The following is a 22,044-nucleotide window of genomic DNA, read 5'->3' as shown; positions in this document are numbered from 1 at the left end:
AGATTAAAAGGCTTCCTTCTGGAGGGCTAACGGCAGTGTTTTTGTTTTCAAACAGAGGGAATTTCCAAAGTTCTTCACCTTCCGTGCCCGGGATAAGGTAAGTTGCGTATCCGTAATACTTCTCCCGAAGCGTTGGCTTTCTCCTTCTTTCACGTAGCTGTTCCCTGGCAGTCTGAGGGCAGGGGCTACTTCAGCCCAGCTTCGCTGCCTGGGGTGGCATTTCCTCCCCCCTTGCTAGGCCAGTTGTCCGCACACGCAGGAATTGATGTCAGGAACAGCGATGAGTCTCTGATAGCTGGGGACAGTAATTCCTACATCTGGAAGCCTGACCTGAAGCTTCTGTTGATGCAGATTTTAGTGGCAGTGTGACAAGGCAGCCTTGGAAGCAGTACAGCAATTCCACACCAAACTTGCTGGCTTCTGTGAAGAAGAAGGGTTGCGGGGGGGGATGACCATGAGAGCTTGCTGTCTTGCAATTTGTCCTCTGCTCTCGTTATTTCAACAGTTTCATCGCAGCTCGTAGTGCTGATGACTCTGCATGAGGTGGAAAGTTCTATCTTAGATTCATTTGAATTTTTAGTTTTTTAATTAAATATGAAATTTCGTAAGAGGTGTTGTCTAGTTCTTCCCATCCTCGGTGTTTCAGCTTCTTAACCCACCCTCCTCTTTTACACCCTTTTCTTCCCCCGTGGTGCCTCCAGTTTGAGGAAGACAGGATTTACCGCCATCTGGAGCCAGCTCTGGCTTTTCAGCTAGAGCTGAACCGTATGCGGAACTTTGATCTCACTGCCATCCCGTGTGCCAACCACAAAATGCACCTCTACCTGGGAGCAGCCAAAGTTGAAGTGGGAACAGAAGTGACAGACTACCGGTTCTTCGTGAGGGCTATCATCAGGCATTCGGATCTGGTTACCAAGGTGAGTTTTGTCACCCATGCAAGGTCTCTTTCCAAGACAGTGTATGAAACGCCGTAAGCTGTTCTAGAAGCCTGCACGCAAGCGTGTTGCCTGTGTAGAGTACTGCGGCTGTGGGCCCTCTCCTTGCTGGTGTTGGCTCTGCAGAAGTGTGTCTTCGAAGACCTAACGTTCCTGTGCTTCGCGGAGATTTTTCTGTGGCCCAAGTGGATGGTCAGAAATCCTTGCAATTTCAGGCAGCAGTTGTTTCTCTGTGTTTCTCCTGCGCTGCTGCAGTAACGGTTTGCCCTGTCTGGTTTTGGATTTTTGCTGCCCTAAAGGAGGGTGCAAGTCAGCTGGGTATGCGAGTGCCGGCAGTGGGAGTGCTGGCTCTGGGATTGCGATGGATCTATGTCAGGGTTGCACATCCTGCGAGGGGACCTTATAAATGCCTCAAATATCTGAAGGGTGGGTGTCAACAGGATGGGGCCAGACTCTTTCCAGTGGTGCCCAGCGACAGGACAAGGGGCAACGGGCACAAACTGAAGCAGAAGAAGCTCCAGCTGAACACGAGGAAGAACTTCTTCCCTCTGAGGGTGACGGAGCCCTGGCCCAGGCTGCCCAGGGAGGTTGTGGAGTCTCCTTCTCTGGAGATATTCAAGACCCGCCTGGACAAGGTCCTGTGCAGCCTGCTGTAGGTGACCCTGCTTCGGCAGGGGGGTTGGACTAGATGACCCACAGAGGTCCCTTCCAACCCCTACTATTCTGTGATTCTGTGATTCTGTGATCCTGCTGAAACTAATGCAACCTATTTTCTCAGTCAAGTCCTGCTGCAGTTTTTCAAACACTGTATTCTTCCGCTGTGATTTTTGCATGGAAAGTAAATTACTTGTTGACAATATCTGGCAGGAAGCCTCCTTTGAGTATCTGCAAAATGAGGGAGAGCGATTGCTTTTGGAAGCCATGGACGAGTTGGAGGTGGCATTTAATAACACCAACGTGCGCACTGACTGCAATCACATCTTCTTAAATTTTGTGCCTACTGTCATCATGGACCCATCTAAGGTATGGTCTCTTCCCTAGCTCTGCACTGTTTTTCTTGGGCTCGACTCACCAGAATTAAATGATCTTTTGTTGCCTGTTTATGCTATCTGTTGCATGGGTAAGTGCGCCTATTGACTGAGCACGTTTTAATACCGTTTGGTGAATGACATGCAGTTTCTACTGGCCATTTTAGAACAGAAAGCACAAGAAATTGGGGACGAGTATGAGAAGTGGCAGCATGAGGGTCAGTTTAGTCACTCTACAAATACTGGAGTTTTGCTTTTCAGTAAGGAACGTGGAGTCACATAACTGATGGACGTCTCTAACTAAAGATTGCTTGTTGAGCTCCTAAACCAACTTGCTTTCAAAAGCAGAGAGAATACTTTTTATTTTAGCTAGTTACAGCAAGCAATTAGTTTGTTTCATGTTAGGAACCTGTTTGGCAGTGAGGAAGGAAGAAAGTTTCAGTTTTTCTTCCAATCTGTGGATAAATACTAAACGTAAGATTTCAGAACTAGCAGACCTCGTATTTTTAGTGGAGTAACTCTGTCCTTCAGGCGATGCAGCTCACTTCCTCTGTGTAAACTAAGGAACAGTTTATTAAAAATATGTTTTGTATTTGAAACTGAGCTTATTTTTTCATTGTCTGTTTGAGATAAACAATTTTAATAAGGGAATACCTTTAAATGCTTTTCTTTTTGTCACAAAAGTCCAGATTCTATCGAAATAAAATGAGATAAATCATGAACTTAGAATTTGTAAATTCAGCTACGTATAGAAGTGCCTCATTTTCATTCTCTGATACAAAACCACAGAGATCAACATTATAAATAGATGAACATTAAGCTTTGTAGAGGCATAAATGAAAGTGTTTAGGCATAAAGCATGTTTCTGGTTAGCAGAACCACCACAAAGAAAGTCCCAGATAAACTGCAAATGCTGCATTTAGTTGGAAATAAGCATTCTGTTCATGGTTGCTGAAAGATGAGAGCTGACCTTTCCTTATGAGAATAACTGAAAGTTTAAAAAGATGAATTGGTTATCCAAATAAGTATCTCTTGCTTGCTGACACTCAAATCACAATTAACAATTGGTGGCTTAAATTACTTTTGAATAAATCCTTTCTTGGTGCATCCAAAATCTTTCATTCCAAGGAAGTTCAGAAGAAGCTGGGATATTCGGTTTGGCTGCCCTCAGTTTGTATCGTGACTTTTCCCTGAGCTGCTGTGGAAAGGAGACTTTTTATTTTTTGAGAGAAGGTTAAAAACAGCCTATAAATTGCCTTCTTTTAATATGCGCTATTTGCCAACAGTAGTTTGTTATAAAGTTTAATAGAACACCGGAAGGCCAAGCTCCAAGTAGTAATTGCTTTGTTGATTTAAAGCACCGTGCCGCATGTGCGGTGAAACACGGTTATTGTGCATACAAGTGCTACGTAACTGTTTGTCAGGGATTTCACTTTCCTGCATTTTGTCCTTCTTAGCTGTGAGCTGTGCTTGCAGGAAGAAAGGGAAACGACAGGGAAGCAGTGGGCGCGCTGTGCTTGGCTGGGGTGGGACGTTCCGGGAGGAAGATGGATGTGAATCCAGCACTGTCGCTCTAGCTCGGTCGTCCCCAGGTGGAGTTCAGCTCCTGCCTACCTTGAAGCTCGTTAGGATGAGAACGGCCGGGCCGCTGAGGTCCCGTAACACTGCTGGGGCCATGTTGCTGCTTGGTGGTCCCGTCTCTCCTCTGGTGTGCCGTTCCCCCTGCACCCTGGGGTGCCCCTCTGAGCAGGGCCTTACCGCAGCGCGATGGAGGGGTGACAAAGCGGTGGATGTGTCCCAGAAAGGTGAGGGAAATTCTTCTCGTGTGTTTTAAGATCGAAGAATCCGTGCGGAGCATGGTGATGCGCTATGGGAGTCGCCTGTGGAAGCTCCGCGTCCTCCAAGCCGAGCTGAAGATCAACATTCGCTTGACCCCGACTGGGAAGGCAATTCCCATTCGCCTCTTCTTGACCAATGAGTCGGGCTACTACTTGGACATCAGCCTGTACAAAGAAGTGACAGACTCCAGGACAGGACAGGTAAAGCTCCATCTGGCTTCAGGGTTTGATGAGCAAATTATCTGAGGGGGACACATTATACCTGGTGGAGCTTCTCTGTGGTTTGCGGTGTTGTCAGGTAATGCAAAACAGCCATTCAACCTTGGCAAAGGAAGAAGAACGTAAAGATGATCTTGCAAGAGGCATGTAGGTGTGCAAAATGCAATCAATTCTGGAAAAGTGCTTATCTTCTAATTGTTTCGTACGTCCTTCAGTCATTTGTACATCTGTTTTCCTCAGTGGCAGAGCGCTCAAAAAGCGATAGAAAGGTAATCACTGTTGGTGCTCCTCCTGTAGGTCATAATAAAAAAATATTATTACGTAGATGTTTCCCTGAGTAGATAGAGAAAATCTGTGAACTTGTCTTTAAATTCTAAAGATATAGGGAATGACCTGGTTAGGATGATATAAAATTATAGAAAGTGCTTTTATATCATTTTTATGAAGCATAATGGGCTCTTTTGTAATGGTTGTGGCTATTCTGGTATTTCTGCTTTTCATGGCGTAGGAATAGTGTGGTTAACTGAAATACCTACATATGCTAAAATGCATGCAGCGTGGGATGCATGAAAAATATTTAAATACAGAAATGTTTACGTCTCCCTCTGTAATAATCTCTCTGCCATGCAGTAGTAGCAGCAGAATAAATCACTTGGGCACCGTTAATGCTGAATGCAAAGTGCTGTGTCACCTTTTCTCCCCCTCTGCTCTATTTAAATTTTTCCAGCACGCTGCCTGGCCATACAGTCCGTCCAGTTCCAGAGATCCTAGGACAGATAGTGTCCGTATGCTTTACTTCGTTTCTGCCTTTGAGTGGAGATGAGGAAAGAAAAGAACATTTTAATAATCTCCAGTAGCTGAGCTTGGCACTGGAGTTTTGTTAGTCATTTGTGAAGGTCACCTTTGCTCTTAAACTCTGTCTCTGATGAGCTGTATTTTTTTAAAGCTAGAGGAATGCGCTTGTGTGCGTATGGCTTTTAGCAACTTTTCCAATATATGTGGTTTTTTCATTTGATTTTTTTTCCGGGGTATTAAACCAGGTTCTGTTAAAAAAATTATACTGATAGGAATTATTTCAATTAATGCTTGGAGTAGTTGGGAGGAAGGTTTGTCTTACAAAACTTGAAGGTGTTAGGTTTTTAAGACATTTCGGTAGATCTTCCCACTCATGATAGAGGTTTGTAGGATGGGTTCAAATCTCCAGTATTTTTTCTTATGTTTTCAGAGGTTTATTTTGAACTTGGAGAATTCTTTTAAAAGAGTTGAAGTGTTACTGAGGTACTGGGTGCTGGGCAGTTCCGTGGCTTCTGAAGAATGGAAAAATAGAGTCATCGTGAGAGAAAGACCCTGATCTTGTTTGGCGTTTCTGTGGTAATGAGTGGCGATGCTCAGTGCAGACTTCTCCCGTTCCCACAGAGCTGCTCTGAAGCTTGCCAGAGGTTTGAGGAGATTCGGGCCCCCACGTGCAGTGACAGATCCTGATGCAGGCGCTGTCACAAGTCCTTGTTACCCTGAATAAATATTTCTTCCTTTGAAGAAGCTGCTTCACAAAGCAACGTTTGTGAAGACGGAAGAGAGCATGAACTACTGTTTTTAATCCAAAAACTACAATAAGCTTTACTTGCTGTATTTTAGCTTTAGTGGAATTCTTCAATTAAATCAGCTTCAGTTAGGAAAAGATCCGCAGTTTGTAATGTCAGATCTGGTCGCTGTTCTTTTAAAGCCAGCCCACCCGTGCTGCGTCTGTCAGGGCTGTTTCCGTTAAGCAGCATTTGTGCAGTGTTGTCCCAGTTAAGCAGTGCTCCTCCTGTTCCCCAGTTGAAACAGATTCCCTTCCGAGCGCTGGCTGAGGGGTATATATAGTGCCATGAAGCATGGCAGCTGATAATTCATGTTGCTACTCTGGGAAAATCTTTTAAACTTATAATATCAAAACTTCAAGCCAAATGACATATGCAAGTCTTGACCTAGCTTCCATGATCAGTCAGTGGAGATACGGCTACCGTGCTGTTCGACTACATAAATAACAGAGTTCTCCTCTCTGCTCCCAGCTATCACAATCCATCGGCACAGATACGGCGTCAGGGGAAATACTGGTGGATGGGAAGTCATCTAAGTCACAGGCTTTTTTCTGTGGGGATGTGGCTCTGCTCACTTTGCTTTCTGCTGTGATATGGTAATAAGTCAGTGATCCTCGGATCCGCGCAGTAATGGTCCAGCACTGTCTCCGAAGGGCAGTAACGCGTGATGAAGCACGGTGCTACAGGGTATGCGAGTATTAACATGTTTGTAGAGAACAGAAACAAGCCTGATCAGTCTGGAGTAGCCTGATGATTTTTGGTAAAATCTGTATGAGATAAGGGTATGGAACCTGTGGATTAAACTGTAATTGGACATGTTTTGTGCTGCAGATTATGTTCCAGGCGTATGGAGATAAACAGGGGCCGCTTCATGGGATGCTGATCAATACCCCGTATGTGACCAAAGACCTGCTTCAGTCCAAGAGATTCCAGGCACAGTCTCTAGGGACATCCTATGTCTATGACATTCCGGAGATGTTTCGGCAGGTAAGTGTTAAAGCCTGGTGGGTTGTTCTAAACTTTGGTACCTGCAAAGCACTTCTATCAGTTGCCATCCTTGCTTGTCAGGGAAACAAGTGGCCTGGAGTGGCTAACAGTGGACCCCCCCAGGGTCTGTACAGCTATGGATTGAGTCTGCTTTGAAAGAATTAGGACTCTGATACACTGTGCCATAGTTCCATGAAGGAGTCAAACGGTAGAAGCTGAAATGTAAATCTCCTGCATTCCTTGTTTATGCTTCTTTGTTTTCCCACCTTGTTATCCAGCCTTCCTAGAGAGTTGGCCAGTGCAGGGTGATAGTTCCTAAGACAGGACTCATATACATCTTTGAATGTGCTAAGGAGTTGCAGAATTTATTGTGTATCTGCCTTGCTGGGTTCTATCCTGAATCGCATCATTTGGGTTATGCTACTTTGAGTGAAACTGTTTCATACTTGAAATTCCAAAGTGATATCCACTGAATATTGTCAGTCACATTGGGAGGAGGGATATTTCCGTGTTCTATCTTGAATATTAAGTCACAGTGGATTGAATAAAAATATATGCAGATGATTTTCTGAACAAGGATTTATCTTTTCATCCTTTAGTCTTTGATTAAACTCTGGGAGTCTATGAACGAACACGCATTCCTGCCAACACCACCGCTGCCTTCGGACATGCTAACGTACACTGAATTGGTGCTGGATGATCAGGGCCAGCTCGTGCACATGAACAGGCTGCCGGGAGGAAATGAGGCAAGTTGCACTTTCTTTAACGCTACTTTTCTTTCTGTGTCCTGCAGGACGTTGTGTTTTGGACTAGGTTTGGCAGTTGTAATGAACATTTACCAGCCAGGCACAAAATCTATTCATTCAGGCTTTCACAGATGAAATCTCCCTCTTGAAAATGAGATTTTTGTTTCATTAAAAATTAATACCTTCCATACAATGGGTGTATTAGCCTCCATAGTAAATGATGATTCCATTTCAAACCTGTGCCTGTGCTATTTTTCCTTCATAATTAAAAAGTGCTCATTCAGCTATTCCAGATAACCAGGGTTTGTATTTGAGGCAAATATGTTTTACAAGACTAAATAGGAATATTTTCATTTGCTTAAAAAATGAAAAGCCCATTTTATGCTTTCCATTGAAATACTCACCGGGCAGTGTTTGTGCTGCACACCGGCAAGGTGCGTGCAACCCCCCCCTCTAGTGAGGGACTCGCTGGAGAGTAACAGCCTGCGAAAGCGGCTGGGATCGTCGAGTTACTCCTCCAGCTCAAGCAGGAGGCAGCTGTGCTGCTGTGGTGGGCTTTGGCTGGGGGTCATCACATTAGCAAGCCAAAGATTGCAGCTTTGAAGTGACTGGAGAATGAAGCCAACTAATAGAAGATGGGTGTATTTTTTTTTGCCTAGGCTAGGTGGGATTCAGTAAGTGAATGTTCCTACAGTAATTTAGATATGAACAGTTCTGAGTGGCGGTATCATTTATTTTTTCTTGGCATCATTGAACTAGCACTGTCCTTTTACTAGATATATAGCTTAAGAATTGCAAAGCTCTGTTCAAAAACATCAAGTGTAGCAATGAGAGGAAATAGGGGTTTTTATCACTATTTACTGCATGTATCTTGTCAGGGGAAGGTTTTCAAGATGATGTTTTCAGATTGAACCTAATCAGTAGATGGTGACTATGGGAGCACTATGTCCTGCTCCCTTGCTGGCCGATAGGAGAGGTGTTTTAACTAGTATAATTAAACCTGAAATGAGCTATTCCCTGCATTCTTAGGGAAAGCTGAGGCTGCGGTGCTGTGGAGGCTTATGCCATCATCTTTCTCTCTTTCTGTGTTCTCATTCAGCGTTTGAGTGGATGGTGGCTGGGGAAATCGCGAAGTCCCTCAGGGACGTAGCTCTGTTCTTGCTGAAATTACAAGCACAGAGCTGCCTGGGCATGAACATGTAGTGTTTACTCTGCCAGTATGAATACAAATAGTCTTATTATAAGAGATTCTGTACCCAAAGACCACCAAAAAAAATTAGGAGGTTTTTTTAACCCTTGGTAGTCTTTGTGGTGCTCAATCTGAGAAGAAATGACATGGCTGTTGTGGTGTATAGGGGTGTTATCTAATGCACAGGTTCAGGCCCTGCCTCTGTGGCTGTTACTGCCGAGAGGTTGAGTCACTGGGAAGTGAGATAAATGAGGGGAAAATATGATGTTTCCCCCACATTTTTCACTCTGGCTGCTGTAGATGGCTTCTTGCAGAGGTACATGGCAGACAGCTTCCCAGAGATGAGGAGAGGGCGCTGGCTGCAGAGGTGGAATCCCAGCCCGGGGTTCAGTGTCTCGGGGAAGCCAGCGAGCAGTCGGAGCGGGGAAGCGCTCTCTCTGCAGCTGGACGAGTCGCTGTAGGACCAGGCGCCGCTGGAATGAGGTCTGAGGCTTTGGTGTGGAATTCCGTTACGAAAAGCCGCTGCACACAACAGTGCTGGTTCGCAGGGGAGAGCGGACAGGCAGGGGAAGAGGCTCCAGCAGCAGTCTGAAGGACAAGTGACATTCAGGAGGCAACGAGCTGCGAGCAGATTCATTCCTCCGTGCTGCACTTTCTTTATCTGGATGAGCTGACTTTAGGCTTTCATGGTTTAATTTGTTCAGCTGAGGAAACAAATTTTCACAAACGGGCACTCGAGTTTCTCTTTCCAAAGGAGATGGCTGCAGGGGTGGAGGAGGAAGAGACAAGAGGCGAGATAAATTCAGAGCATAAGCCTTTTCTTTGTTAAGGCTGTAAGTGGATCCCTTCTGCTTTTTTTGAGCATCAGTCTGCATAGCGTATGGGCAGAGAAATACAGCATCTTATCTGGCAGAAAGCAAAGATCCTCGGGGTAATCCATCTATGTGGCGGTAGCTGGTGGTGTTGCATAAGAAGAGGAGACATGCCACAAGGAGCAGGAGGAAATATTAATTGCTTCTGCACCTCTTCTGTATGATGTGATGGGGAACCATTCTCAAAATATGGCCCATTTCATTGGCTCGCTAAACTTGTCTGAATTTGTTAAGGAAGAGTTTTGCCCTGAGATGGATTTGACTTCAAAATGCCCAAAGCCCATGTATGCTTAAAATCACGTTAAAGGGGAGATGGTCCCTAAAGAACCGACTACAGTGGGGAAGCTGAGGTTCCCAAGCTTTGCAGTGGCTTGCTTGGTAGCCTTAGTCAGAGTTTTCACTGCTTCAGTTTGGTGATATCCTAGTAAGATGGCACTGCTTTGGGGTGCTGTGAGGGTAATTTAGACAAATAAAATGTTTTAAGAGTCTTTGAATCTGTACTTGCTAAATAAGTGCTGGATATGATGTTATACTGCATTCCCCCGTTTCCATTAGTACCCCTTGGTGGTCAGTGCCGACGGAGTCTGCGCCCCAGAGATCCGGAGGTGTAAGCTGTTTCCAGTCCAGACCCCAAGGAGCTGATGGGTGGCAGTGCTTGGTGGGAACTTCCCAAGGAAATGTGGTTTGGTTCCCCCCCCCGCCTTCTTCCCAGTGAAAGTTGCTGATTTTTCTGAATCCGAAGTCTTCTGAGAGGTTGCACATCATGTGTTTTTTACTAAAGAGGAGATTTCCGTTGATAACTTCTGACTGTAGTAAATACAGCTGCTGTTTAGTGCAGGAAGGTTCCTGTTACTGCTCTGCTTGGTTTAGGTCAGAGAGTTGGACACCGCTGTTCCCCCGTTGCTGGTGAGCATCTCACCATCGTGGTGCCAGCTGCTCTGGGTGGGGCTCACCTTTCCTCTTGGTGCTACACGGTATGAACAATTACATTTTCTCTATGTGAAAAGGGGTCAAGATGCTCTTCCTCTTAAAGCATACAGCTGAGCTGAGTGCCCTGATTGTTTTAGCTGGTAGGTGAAATGGAAAAACCCGCGTAAAATCCAGGAGATCTGGGGTCAGTGTGTTCAGCTGGATGTCAACACCCAGAGTTGCAGTCCCTGCTCCGATACGGGGCAGAGCAGGAGCTCGAAGCTGGGCTTCTCCTGGCCTGGCAGAGTTTGCAAGCAGCGTTCGGGGCTAACCTGTCTGTGCTTTGAGGAAAATCTGTGAAATGGGAATTCTCAAGAACTTTCACAATACGAGAGGTTTAGCTCCACTTAGCTTGCGACCACATCGCGTAGCCCACCACCTCATTTGGCAGTAATTATCTCTTTGCTAGCAGTCTCAACAAAGAAGTCAAGCACTTAATGGACCATGAAGATACTACTTGCTATTTATTCCTAGACAGTGCTTGCCCCTCCTGAGCAGGGGACCCTGTCTTGTCCTGGCCACGCGAGGGAGCTTGCAGTGCTGCTGGCCCTGCCGCCTGCTCTCGCGGCGCAGAAGACATCCCTGAGGCAGGGCCTTTTCCCAGCCGTGTGTCCGCTCAGTGCAGCCCGAGTTCTTCCCAAAGCGCCTCTGCTGTTTCCCTGGACTGCCAGCAGAACCCTGGATGTTGCCTGGAGCTTTCTGCTAGATGGTTTCTTGGCTGGGTCCTTTGTGTTAAGCTTGTGAGCTGTGTCCTCATCTCTAGTTACTCTTTTTTTTTTGGTGGTTTTTGTGTGTGTGTGTCCCCTCTATTACTCGTCTGGTTGTTGTGACACCTCTGCTCACATGGGCAGCTGTTCGCAGAAGCTCTGCTGCGGCAGGGTTTCAGCAAGCCAACAGTCTTGACAAGGCTGAATGTGCCACTCTGAGAACTTGAGAGCAGTTTGTAAATAATTCTCAGAGCTAGCAGGCAGAGAAGGGAGCTGAAGAAGACAGGGTTTTATCAGCAGAATCAAACACAAGCCCATAGCTCCCTTCCAGAGCTCCTGAGTAAAGACTGCATAAAGGCTTTGGGACAAACGGGGTGTAATTTAACGTACAGCGGTGAGCATGTGAAGGACTAGGCACCGGGGGTGGATGCTCAGCCTGTCTCCAGTTTGACTCTTAAGACAGACATGGACCATTGAGATATACAGAGTTGATATAGGTGGAAGGAAAAAAATCCACTTGCAGAAGATTACAAACAACTACATTTTACTCTAAAAAGTCTTTAAGATAACTTTAAGTTCATACCATTACCTGGATGCTTATCTAGATTATACCACAAGACTTGTAACATTCTTACTAATTCAATTATAAAAAAAAAAAAGGGGGAAGCCTTTTTTTTTTTAATGACACGATCTTTGGTGTTTCTGGCTAAGATCTTCATCGGGCACACGAGGTGGAGGTGTGTGATTGGGACTTTCTACAGCAATACTGTGAGGGCTGGGCTTGGCAGGGTGCAGCACCTCGCCCCGTTCGGCAGTGTAGGAGCAGCTGGTGGCTGTCCTCAGGGGACCCTTCGCCTCTGTCCCGCCTGTCATCTGAGCCTCCGGTGTTGCCCTGTGGTTACGTGGCTGTGCCAAAGTGAGGACACCTGAAGGAGTCAGGAATTGTGTGACCACAGCGAGGGAACAGGGCTGGAGTTTGGAGGCATACGGCAACTTGCACAGTCTTTAAAAACGCGTTGGTTGCAGCAGCTCTGCTGAAGACACGACCTGTAATGTGGTGACATCCTCTTCAAATGCCCATGGAAGACGGCTTTGTTCCGAAGATTAGCATATTAGCTGAAATCTTAGTGTGAAAAGGTAATTCCCTCAGGCAGTTGGAGAACTCGGCGTATAACTTGTCATTCCTGAGCTGGGCATTCTGATGTTTTTCTATAGCGCTTTATGTATTTTGAGTACAATTTACTGTGATCCTCTGGCGCTGGGACTGCACCATCCGCTGATAAGACCCAACTAATCTTCAAGGACAAGGAGAAAGTGAGCGTAAGGAGTGCCTGCAGCAACACCCCACATCACCCTTCGTTTCAGTCTCCCGCGGCGTCCGTGTAGAATGTGTCGTTTTCCCTCTTGGCACTAGATGTCACAGTGTTTCCTTCTCAGTCGCACGAGGATCAGAAATGGTCCATAATTGGAGCTGCTAGCTGGTGCCTTGGCAGGCATCCTCTCTCGTGAATGTGGGAAGCTTTGCCCAGGTGAAATTCAGGACGGCCGTGGGCAGAGGGCTGCTGAAATTCTGCTTCGGCAGCTCCCCGGATTGCCTGGGGCTGAAAGGTGTAGCTAATGAATTTTATACAAGCAAAGCTTAATAGTTGAACTGCATGTTCTGCTTTGTCACCCCGTGTTCCTGCATTTTATGACAGGCACAGGGTATTAAAACATCCGCTGGGCTACTTATGGCGGATGGAGAAGTACTGGAGAAAAAGCAGAGAACGGGTGATGGCAAAGTCGGTGAATTGATGTGAAGGAGAAGGAAAACACTCGTGCATCTTCTCCCCCCTGCCCCAGCCCCGCCACTATTTTCCCCAGAGATTACTGTAAAATAGTTGTTTCCCTTTGCGTTTCCCAACCCTTCTTCTCGATGAGTTTTGGGAATGATCCTGACCTGAGGGCTCTGCTGGTGGTAGGAATGGGTTTAAATAGCAGGGAAGCTGGACAGCTATTTGTGCTGCACAGCAAGTGGTGTCTCCTCCCCTGGAATACTCGTGATGCAGTTTCAGAAGGTGGTCCTCCGTTGGCAGAAGAATTTTAGCCCCTGTCAACGAGATGCTCGGAGGTCACAAGGAGACAGGGGGTAGGGGTCAGGACACAGTGTGGTTTTGTCATGGTCTGGAGAGTGTTGTTTTTAGTAAAAGGTGAAATGTCTTATGGTAAGTGGATAATACAAGTGAAAAGAGGGTCCCCCAGCATCCCTGAAAGCTAGTTTTTTGTCTTGCTTACATGCCTGGATCATTTAATGTAGCTCCAAGAGTAGCAGGGAAGGTGGGACTGGTGTGGGGGGTCTTTAGAACTCTGTTCGAGGTGGGACGGACGCGTGTCCCAGGGTCTGTGGAGCAGCCCCTTCGCTGAACAGTGGTTGTGCAGATAAGGAGGAGCACTCTGCAGTACCTGGAGCCGGTTGGAGGTTAATGTGCATGCAGATCAGTATCTTCACGTGCTGTTTCTCACCGGGTTGTGCACGCAGACTCTCCATGGCCTGACTTTTGAAAAGATACATGCATGCTGTAGCAATACTAGAAGTTCAAGCTTTGAAAACATTTTTCCTTACAGAACCAGAGGGTGTGAGCCTCCAATATATACCTTTCAGCTAGAATGTATCACAATTATTTAAAAGATTATTTAATAGATTTTTTTTCTGTTCTTATTGAAGTGATTTTGTATAACCTTATAGAACTGTGACTTTCCTAATGCTATCAAACAAATGTAGAAGTTTAGTTTTGTTACTTTCCTGTAATTCTGACTTTTATGAGATGTTTACATTTAAATCACACCTCTAGTAAGTGTTTGTGATATTTGTTAATGTTTTACAAAAATTAAATTCTTGGGTACGAAATAGCTCCACACATCACAGGTGAGGCTCTCGGAGGACGCTGAAAGCAGTGACCACCCAAATCACGTCTTATTCAAAGAGCAGCTAGAGCTCCAGATTTCTTGAAGGGTTCTAAAATCCTCGAATACACGCAGTACTAGATCAGAGAGATAAGTGGTGGTGCAAAGAGTTTTATTCTGTATTTTGATGTATATATTTGAACACGTGTGTATGGATACCGTAGGCAAGAAAGTTCTTGCCTACAAGAAAGCTCCCGATAAGGTTATCTGTCGCGCTCTGTAACAGAGCTTTATCCGTCTGTAGTTTCACGAGATGCAAACTGTTTCAGCTGAAGTTGTCAAGCCTTCAGCTCTGCCTAGGGAGAAGTGATTTGTTGTTTAGTTTGGAAGGCTTCACCAGAACTGCTTTTGTTTTGATGAAAAAGCTGGCGGTGTTGCTCACAGCTGATTTTGTGGGCTTGGAGCAGAAACTTGAGTTTCATAGAGAATTTGTTTTGGGTTCCACGCGATGCCTTTTGCGATCCCCAAGAGACACTGAGCAAACTTCATACCTTGCACCACAGATCCATGTGCACTAAAAACTACTTTTACGCTGTCTTTAATGGGTTTGTTGAGCTTTTTGGTGTGTCCATCGCTTCCACTGCACATCAGCCAGCCTTTTGCTGGTTTGCTTCCTGGCTTGCCATCCGCGTGCCTTTTGGTCTAGCGCGAGGAACCAAGGCAGTATGAATTCATGTCTCCTTCAGTCCACGGACAGCCAGCCTTTCAGCCCCTGTACGGCAGGATGCCTTCTTCTGAGCAAGCCTGTGCCACGTCTCATCCTGGAACTGCTTCTTCCCATCTCATCTACTTGGCCGCGAGCCGTTCAGAAGAACCGTGCCAACGCGTGCTTGGCTGTGCCGCCTGCAACCGCTGCTTTGATCACTCGGTGACACCTTTTTCAGAGCCAAGAAGAGAGTGAAGGAATCCTGGGTTTTGGCAGTGCACCCTGGGCAAGGCAGTACGTCTGAATGCCTCTAGCAAACCACCTGCATCATGCCCTTCTTCTGGGAGATGGTTCATGCTGAAGATAAAAATTTTACATCTTTTGGTCACAGTAGAAGTGCAGAAAGTCTCTCTCTTAGATCTGAAGTTCTGGGCATCAGATTCAAATGCTGAAATGCCAAAATTGCAAGTAAAATTTCTGGGGATGTCTTTGTTCCCTTTATAAAGGGAACACCTGGTCCACAGCAATGCAGCAGAGTGGTTCAGCACCCTGGGGGCAGTGGGCGCTGGGTTACCTCCAGAAAGGACAGAGGTTGTGAAGGGGGAACAGAGCACGTGCTCCTTGATTTCACGTCAGAACATGCATGCACAATGTGGGAAAAATGTGCTTTTCTTAATGTTCAGCTTCGGCATTTCCAGTGCTCACATGCTAGACCAGTACAACTGTTGCATTTCCTTACTTAAAACTTTTCTGTGTAATAAATACTGACACACAGATGTGTTCATGTTTTAGATATCTTTTTTACATATAAAACTTACATATGATACAGATGCAACAGGATGGGAACAAGACAGAATCGTTGTCAGGGTTCTGTAAGTTCTGTTGTCCTACTGAGAGATTTTGAGACCCACATTCAAGTTTCCAAATTTGGACGTAAATGAATAAAGTGAAGCACGGCACAAAGTGCCCAGCCTCAAGCAGCATCCTTGCAGTGAGAGAAGTGGAATAAACCCACGCAACTGGCACGGCTCAAGTGTAGATGCTGTCAAATAATAAGCTGTTCTCCTTTACATCAGATTTTGTCAGCTGCGCTTCTCCAGGAATCACAGATCCTGCTAGAAGGAGACTCCAAAGCCGCGTTCGCAGCCTGGTGTGCGTGCGGGAGGGAGACGGGGAGCGGGTGCTTCCCCGTTCCCCTCGGTGCCTGTTGTCAACAGCTCCGGCAGCCGCTAGCAGTCAATTTGTAACTGCATCAGTGTGTGTATTGCTGCTCACATCGATAGCGCAATTAATGTTGAAGTCAATTTTGGTGTTAATTTTAGGCCATGATTAGTGTTGACACTGTGTGTCAAACTAATGGCGTTTATGAGCACCATGAAAACGAACGTTAGTTAATAACGTGTTTTTACTATCTGTTAATGGTTACATTAAGCCAGAGATCTAGTGGGAGAAGGTGTGTATAAAATTATATATATATAAAACTTGTGTGTAATATATGTGTGTCATGCAGCTCTGCATTGCTGGTGCCATTCAGGGAGCAAATGACATCTGAGCGCTGAATCCTAATCACAGTTTGGAGCATCAGAAATAATGATCACTTCTGATCGGAGGCTGTGAATAATTCATCTGGTTTGATTTTCACGTTCTGTCCAGTGATACTTTTCAAACCAAATGTGTTCCTACAGGAGAATAATGGTCCCACTTCTTATGGAAATACTGTGGCACAAATCATTTTGCCAACAGAAAAACAGTTAAATGAGACGGTTCCTGCTTTGATTTTTTTTCCTCCCTCTCTTCTTCATTCCTGGGTGTGCTGGGAATAGAGCTGTGGCAGGAGAAGCCATTCCAAACTGCGCTGGCGCTTAAAAAGAGCCCGTTCTGAAGCCACTGCCGCTTGCCATCACCCGTTATTGTTCTGATAGTGCTCTTAGGTGATTAGCTCAGCCTGTCTAATTAACCTGTGAACTCTCCATTTTTTTGGCGTGCTGCCGTTAACTTAAAAATCTCATCCTTTTTTTTTTTTTTTTTTTCTGAAGTGGAAAGCTATCCTCCACTGCCCATAAATTTAAACAGAATCTACATTGTTCATAGCAAAGAAATCCGGAGTTGTGCCCTGTGGTTTTTATTACTGGATAAAAGGCACAAACCTCGCTAAGTACTGGGGAGGCAAAAAGCCACACGAGTTAATGAAGTGCTGTGCTTCAGTTTTTCTTTTCTTAAGCTGCGTATGGTTGCTCCATATTGATCAGCTGTAAACTATATTCAAGAGTTTGTGTTTACTGTGCCCTGGCAAGATCGTTTTTCCCATTCCACTAGTGAGCCTTACCAAAAGGGATTGTATTTATGTAGCGGATACACGATCTGGGGTTAGGGAACTATTCCAGGCCTTCTGTTACAACCTGAATTTTCTAAATTGGAAATGCTTTTAATTTGCCTGTTTTCTGTACTGTCAAAAATCACCAAGCTGATGAAAGTGAGGGAGATCTCTTCCATTTCAATAGGCAAGACAGACTGGTGGGACCAGTGCTGGCTGCTAACTGAGCTCGGGCACTGGTCCCTGAGCCCGGGAGCAAGCGTTAGTTCATCTGCCTCACATGGGCGCCGAGGGTGCTAGGGTGTTCCTTCCAGCATGTTGTGGTTATTGCGTGGGTTTCTGGCGGTGTCTTTGGGTGTTTCTATCTCACAGTTCACCGTGGTGAGGAGTATTTAGGGAACAGAAAGCCTGAGCGTTGCTCCTGTTGCTGGCGTGGCTTGTGTTGTTCTGGTGGTGCCTGCAGCTGCCTGGTGTGGTCCTGGCTGGTGGTATCAGCATAGGAGATGGCTGCCCAGGCAAAATCCTGGCCTGTAAAGTCATGGTACTTGCCGCTGTGCTGGGAGAAGCTCCCAGGGCAGTTTTAAAGAGAATATTCTCTCATCTTCCCTGGGGGTTTCTGTCAATAACTAAAGCTGGTTTCTGAGGTGGTGTTAGAAAGAGTTGGTAAGTGGCAACTTAAGGATTTTAGTTATGGCAGAAAAATAAATGCTTGTAAAACGTGGTACAGAACTGAGCTGCAGTAGGGGACGGGGCATAGATGGGTGTCCCTTATTTCTTAGAGGCTCATCTTGACGCCTTTGGCTTTGCAGACCTTTCTAACCTGCTGTTTCTGACTGCAAGCTTGCACGCAGTGAAGTGTTAGAGCAGAGGCACAATGTCCAGCCCCTGGCGTCTCTTTTCCTGCAACAGTCAGGTCAGAAGGGCAAAGCTTACTTTGCTTCTCCTTTTTTCACCTTAGTTCTTCCTTTTTCTGCCATGAAAGTCCAGTGGCAGAAGAGCAGAAGTCCAGGTGCCCCCTCTGGCTGTGTAGGTTGGTTTGGGTTGAGTTAGGTTGCTCTCCCAGCCTCTGAGCTGGTTGGTCTGTGTGACCCTGCTCTCTTTGCACCCACTCCTGGTCTGTGTGCCTGACCAACAGCTGCATCCGCTGGTTTTACAGCATTACCACTTTCCCTCACATTTCGCAATAATACTGGTATTTCAGCAAAGCATCCCGCTGACTTGTAGGGATTTGTGCTCCTGTCTTTGAATCTGCTGCAGTGTCTCTCTCTTCCAAACACCGCAGTTGGGTGCTACGATGTAACTGTAAATCTGCAAATATTCAGAGGCAAACAAATTAATCCCTTATGACTTACCAGTCGCAATAGCAGTGGATGAAAATGAGACCAAGGAGAAGGTGAACTGAAACACCATCGTTCTGTTAATCTGCAATCTTTGCTCTCAAAAGGGGAGGTGTAGGGGAAGGATCTGCCAGTAGCCGGTTGTAATATTTTTGGATTGCTGCCTGCTTTACTTCCCATGACCCTTTGATTAATTCCTCTGCGTTTTTATTTTTTTTAATGAGTCTATTATGGCATATCTTATTGCAGATGCTGATTGGATCTCAACTATGTATTGAGCCATTTTGATTTGGATTAAATGGCACATATCTATCTGCTGCTTCTCCCCTCTCCCCCTCCCGCTTTAGTTCATCATGTTCAGAATTCAGAGTCTCCACAATGAGAGTTTCAACCCTCCTGATTGCAGAGGATGTGCAATCGGCTTGAGGAATGTGTACTCAGAGCTTATGATCCTTGGGCAAGCGGAGAGTGGGTGATGCATGTGGCTTTCAAGGGACACTGCTATTTCCATCTGTTAATGGCATTCCGGGATGGCCAACTCCCCAGCGCAGCGACACGCGGCAGCTGAGAGATGGGAGATGCAGGCTACAGATGTTGCTGATCTCCATAAGATGGGCCAGAAGAGATCATCCGGTGATTTTAAAAAGAAAAATACACAGCAAAAAGCATTACTTATCCAGGCAGGTTTAGAAAGAAACTGCTGCAATATTTGGGAAGGAAAAAGGCATGAGTCAAAGAAATGAAAGGAAAGACAGGAAAAAAAAAAATGGAGGTAGTCATGAAATAGAAGGATTATTAAAATGAGGGCAGGGTGAGAGAGAACCAGGGTGAGGAGGTTCTGGGGTGATACCTGGGTAGCCTAAGCAGATGGGCAGGAGTCCTGCACAGCAGCACATCCATCCTCACCCGGTGAGCGCTGGCACACGAGCGAAGGCAGCACCCTGCGAGAGGGGCGTTTGCAGAATGTGTTTGGGACCTGTGACAGATCCCTGAACAGGGAGAGGGAGGGCTGGTATTGGTGTCTTGGGTGGGAAGAGAGCAGTGGAGATGTGCTCCAGTGAGCATGGGAAGGATCCAGCCCTGCCAGCTGTGCTCTACCCTGTCGGTGCGTATCGGAGCTGCTGTTACTGGAGCTCCCAAAGAAAGTACACAAAGTGCAGTGCATGTAAGAAAATGATGCCCCTCTTTCACAGCTTGAAGATACACATTTAGTTTTTGTTGTTCTCTGTGCTTTGATTGCAGATTGGGATGGTGGCGTGGAAGATGGCTCTGAAGACCCCTGAGTATCCAGAAGGCCGTGATATCATTGTCATTGGCAATGACATTACGTACCGAATAGGTTCTTTTGGGCCCCAAGAGGACATGCTGTTCCTGAGGGCTTCAGAGCTTGCTCGAACGCATGGCATCCCCCGTATCTATGTGGCTGCCAACAGTGGAGCCAGGATTGGTTTGGCTGAGGAGATTCGGCACATGTTCCACGTAGCTTGGGAAGACCCAGATGACCCGTACAAGGTAAGGAGGCACAGGAATCAGAGGTGGAACCCTTCAATAGCTCACAAAAGAATCTTATTTTTACACTGCCTCTTTTAATAGAGGTGAGGGTAAGTATTTGCCAAACTGTTAGATCCGAAGTTCTCCTTGGTATTGGATCTCCCAGGCAGCAGGGTTGGCATCCAGAATGAGTTAGTGATAAATGTTGAAAACCGCCAGCTTTCACTGACCTCAGCTGGAGCTCCGATGTTAAGAGAGGATGTGCTTATTGCTAGCTGTAATTAACTTCTACTGTCTTGTTTCGTTTTGGAAGAGATTGTTGGGGACTGGGAAGGGACTACAGGTAGGAATGAGATGAATGAACTGCTTTTTCCCTGCAGGGATACAAATACTTGTACCTGACTCCTCAAGACTATAAGAAAGTCAGTGCCCTGAACTCGGTTCACTGTGAACATGTGGAGGACAGTGGAGAATCCAGGTAGGCACAGACAGGTCAGAATGGAAAGCTTGGTGTTCATCCTTGGGTATACGAGGTGGTGCAAGTTGCGTCCTTGTCTTCAGCTAGGACATAGTTTAGGATCCAGGTAGGATCCTAAAGGCCATAGCTGTGTGTGGTCAGAGCATGGAACAGGAGAGTTACAAGCTGTGTCACAACGTGCCTTGTTTGAGGCGGTGCCGTGTTGACTCCTGCTGCCTGGGGGCCCAAGTCACAACTGAGGGTCCTGCAGTGGTAAGCACTGAATGACCAGGACAAGGATTCTTGCCCAAAGACTTGCAGTCTAGATTTTGAAAATTACTTTTCTGCTAAATTCTGTAGAAAGGATAAAAGAATTCCTGAGTGAAGGCTAAGCCCTCTGTGCATTTTGAAGGGTTGGGCTGCACTGGTTGCACTAAACTGCCTTGCAGCCTCTGGGTTTCCACATACGTCTGCTCTAGGTGGCTGGGTCTTCCCAGCTACATCCAAAGGCAGCGCATCTGAAAATGAGGTGCAAAGCAGCTTGCAGAGATGGCTGCAGCTATGGTGGTGCTCCTGGGCAGAGGGACGAGGGTCTGCTCAGGAAGGAAATAAAAAGCCTAGTTTGCTGCGTGGCAAGCTCTGAAAGAACAAAAGGATGGTGCTGGGTGCAGGGATGTGTGCGTGCCAGCGTGTGTGGTGGGGAAGCTGGTGGCTCTCTTCAGGGGAGTGCTTAAGCACATGCTCAAGTACTTTGCTTAGCAAGGCCTGGTGGAAAAGATAGAGGCCAGTCTGAGAGCCCAGAGTGAGAAGGGACGGTGCTGGGGAAGGAAGGAGTGAAAGAAGAAAGTAAAGAAAAGGTAAGAGCCTCATTATAATGTCTTGTTCTTTTTCCTTTTGGCTGTGTTCTCTTCCTTTCCTGTCCTTTTCCTATAATCAGCCTGCTCCTCACGTCCCGTGGGAGTGACAGAAGAGCACTTTTCACGGGCATTCTTCTCCCTTGGCGTTTCCTCTTTGCAGTGCTGCTTTGGCTGCTCGTGTGTAGGACTACCCCACGGTGTTCGAAAGGCTGCAGAATGAGCCCGTGTACAGGTCTTGCCTGGGTTTTACGCACGTTACTCGTTGGACCCTTAATGATATTTAGTCGCTTTTCATTTTCTTCGTAGCAAACTGATTCAGCAAATCGCTGGACCTTGTGACTTAAAGGCTGTATGTGTCTCCCCCAGGTACAAGATAACAGATATTATCGGAAAGGAAGACGGACTTGGAATAGAGAACCTCAGAGGATCTGGCATGATTGCTGGAGAGTCATCTTTAGCCTATGAGAGTATTATCACCATCAACTTGGTAATCCCCACTGCTTTCTGGTCTTCAAACTGTATTGTCTGTTTCAGCTAAAAATCCTGCAACGCTGTCCAGAAGGCACAGCTGGGATCAGACTCCTGGGCGACGTAAATTGGCTCCTGTAGGCTTTGAGCAACGCTGCTGGTGCCATTACAGGGCTGGGTCCCTTTCATACTAAATTTAAAACACTCTTAGAAAACCGACCATTTGGCTTCATGTTTGCTCAAGTCTGTAAGTTACTGCTTCTCCTTTTTTAAATAAAATACATGTATGTTCAGATACCGTGTTTTACAAAAAACGTAGGTTCTGGAGTTTTGCAGTGAGAACAGATTTTACAGCGTTGTAATACAAACATGCCTACTTCTGTTTAGAAGTTTGAATCAATAGGTTTTGGCCGTGTGGTAAGGCAGAAATCAATGCGATTTCTTTTTTTTTTTTTTTTTTT

At 46.1% G+C, this 22,044-nt stretch overlaps 1 protein-coding gene across 6 annotated transcripts in view; it reads left to right on the top strand.

Moving 5' to 3' along the window:
- The window catches only part of ACACA (acetyl-CoA carboxylase alpha), a 144,227-nt gene that overhangs the window by 69,000 nt on the left and 53,183 nt on the right, over nt 1-22,044 (top strand). For all 6 annotated transcript variants that reach the window (XR_012765895.1, XM_075439874.1, XM_075439873.1 and 3 more), the window contains 9 exons: nt 56-97; nt 702-917; nt 1,803-1,958; nt 3,799-4,002; nt 6,432-6,587; nt 7,187-7,333; nt 19,553-19,822; nt 20,182-20,279; nt 21,482-21,602. Coding sequence is in view for 5 of the 6 variants with exons in the window: in XM_075439874.1 (XP_075295989.1) it covers nt 56-97; nt 702-917; nt 1,803-1,958; nt 3,799-4,002; nt 6,432-6,587; nt 7,187-7,333; nt 19,553-19,822; nt 20,182-20,279; nt 21,482-21,602 (1,410 nt within the window). In the remaining variant the exon portion in view is untranslated. The remainder of the gene's footprint in view (nt 1-55; nt 98-701; nt 918-1,802; nt 1,959-3,798; nt 4,003-6,431; nt 6,588-7,186; nt 7,334-19,552; nt 19,823-20,181; nt 20,280-21,481; nt 21,603-22,044) is intronic.

This window comes from Opisthocomus hoazin, chromosome 20, assembly GCF_030867145.1.
Source record: "Opisthocomus hoazin isolate bOpiHoa1 chromosome 20, bOpiHoa1.hap1, whole genome shotgun sequence".
NCBI classification, from domain to species: Eukaryota; Metazoa; Chordata; class Aves; order Opisthocomiformes; family Opisthocomidae; genus Opisthocomus; species Opisthocomus hoazin.
The sequence above is the reverse complement of the archived record's forward strand: the minus strand, read 5'-3'. Positions and strand labels throughout refer to the sequence as shown.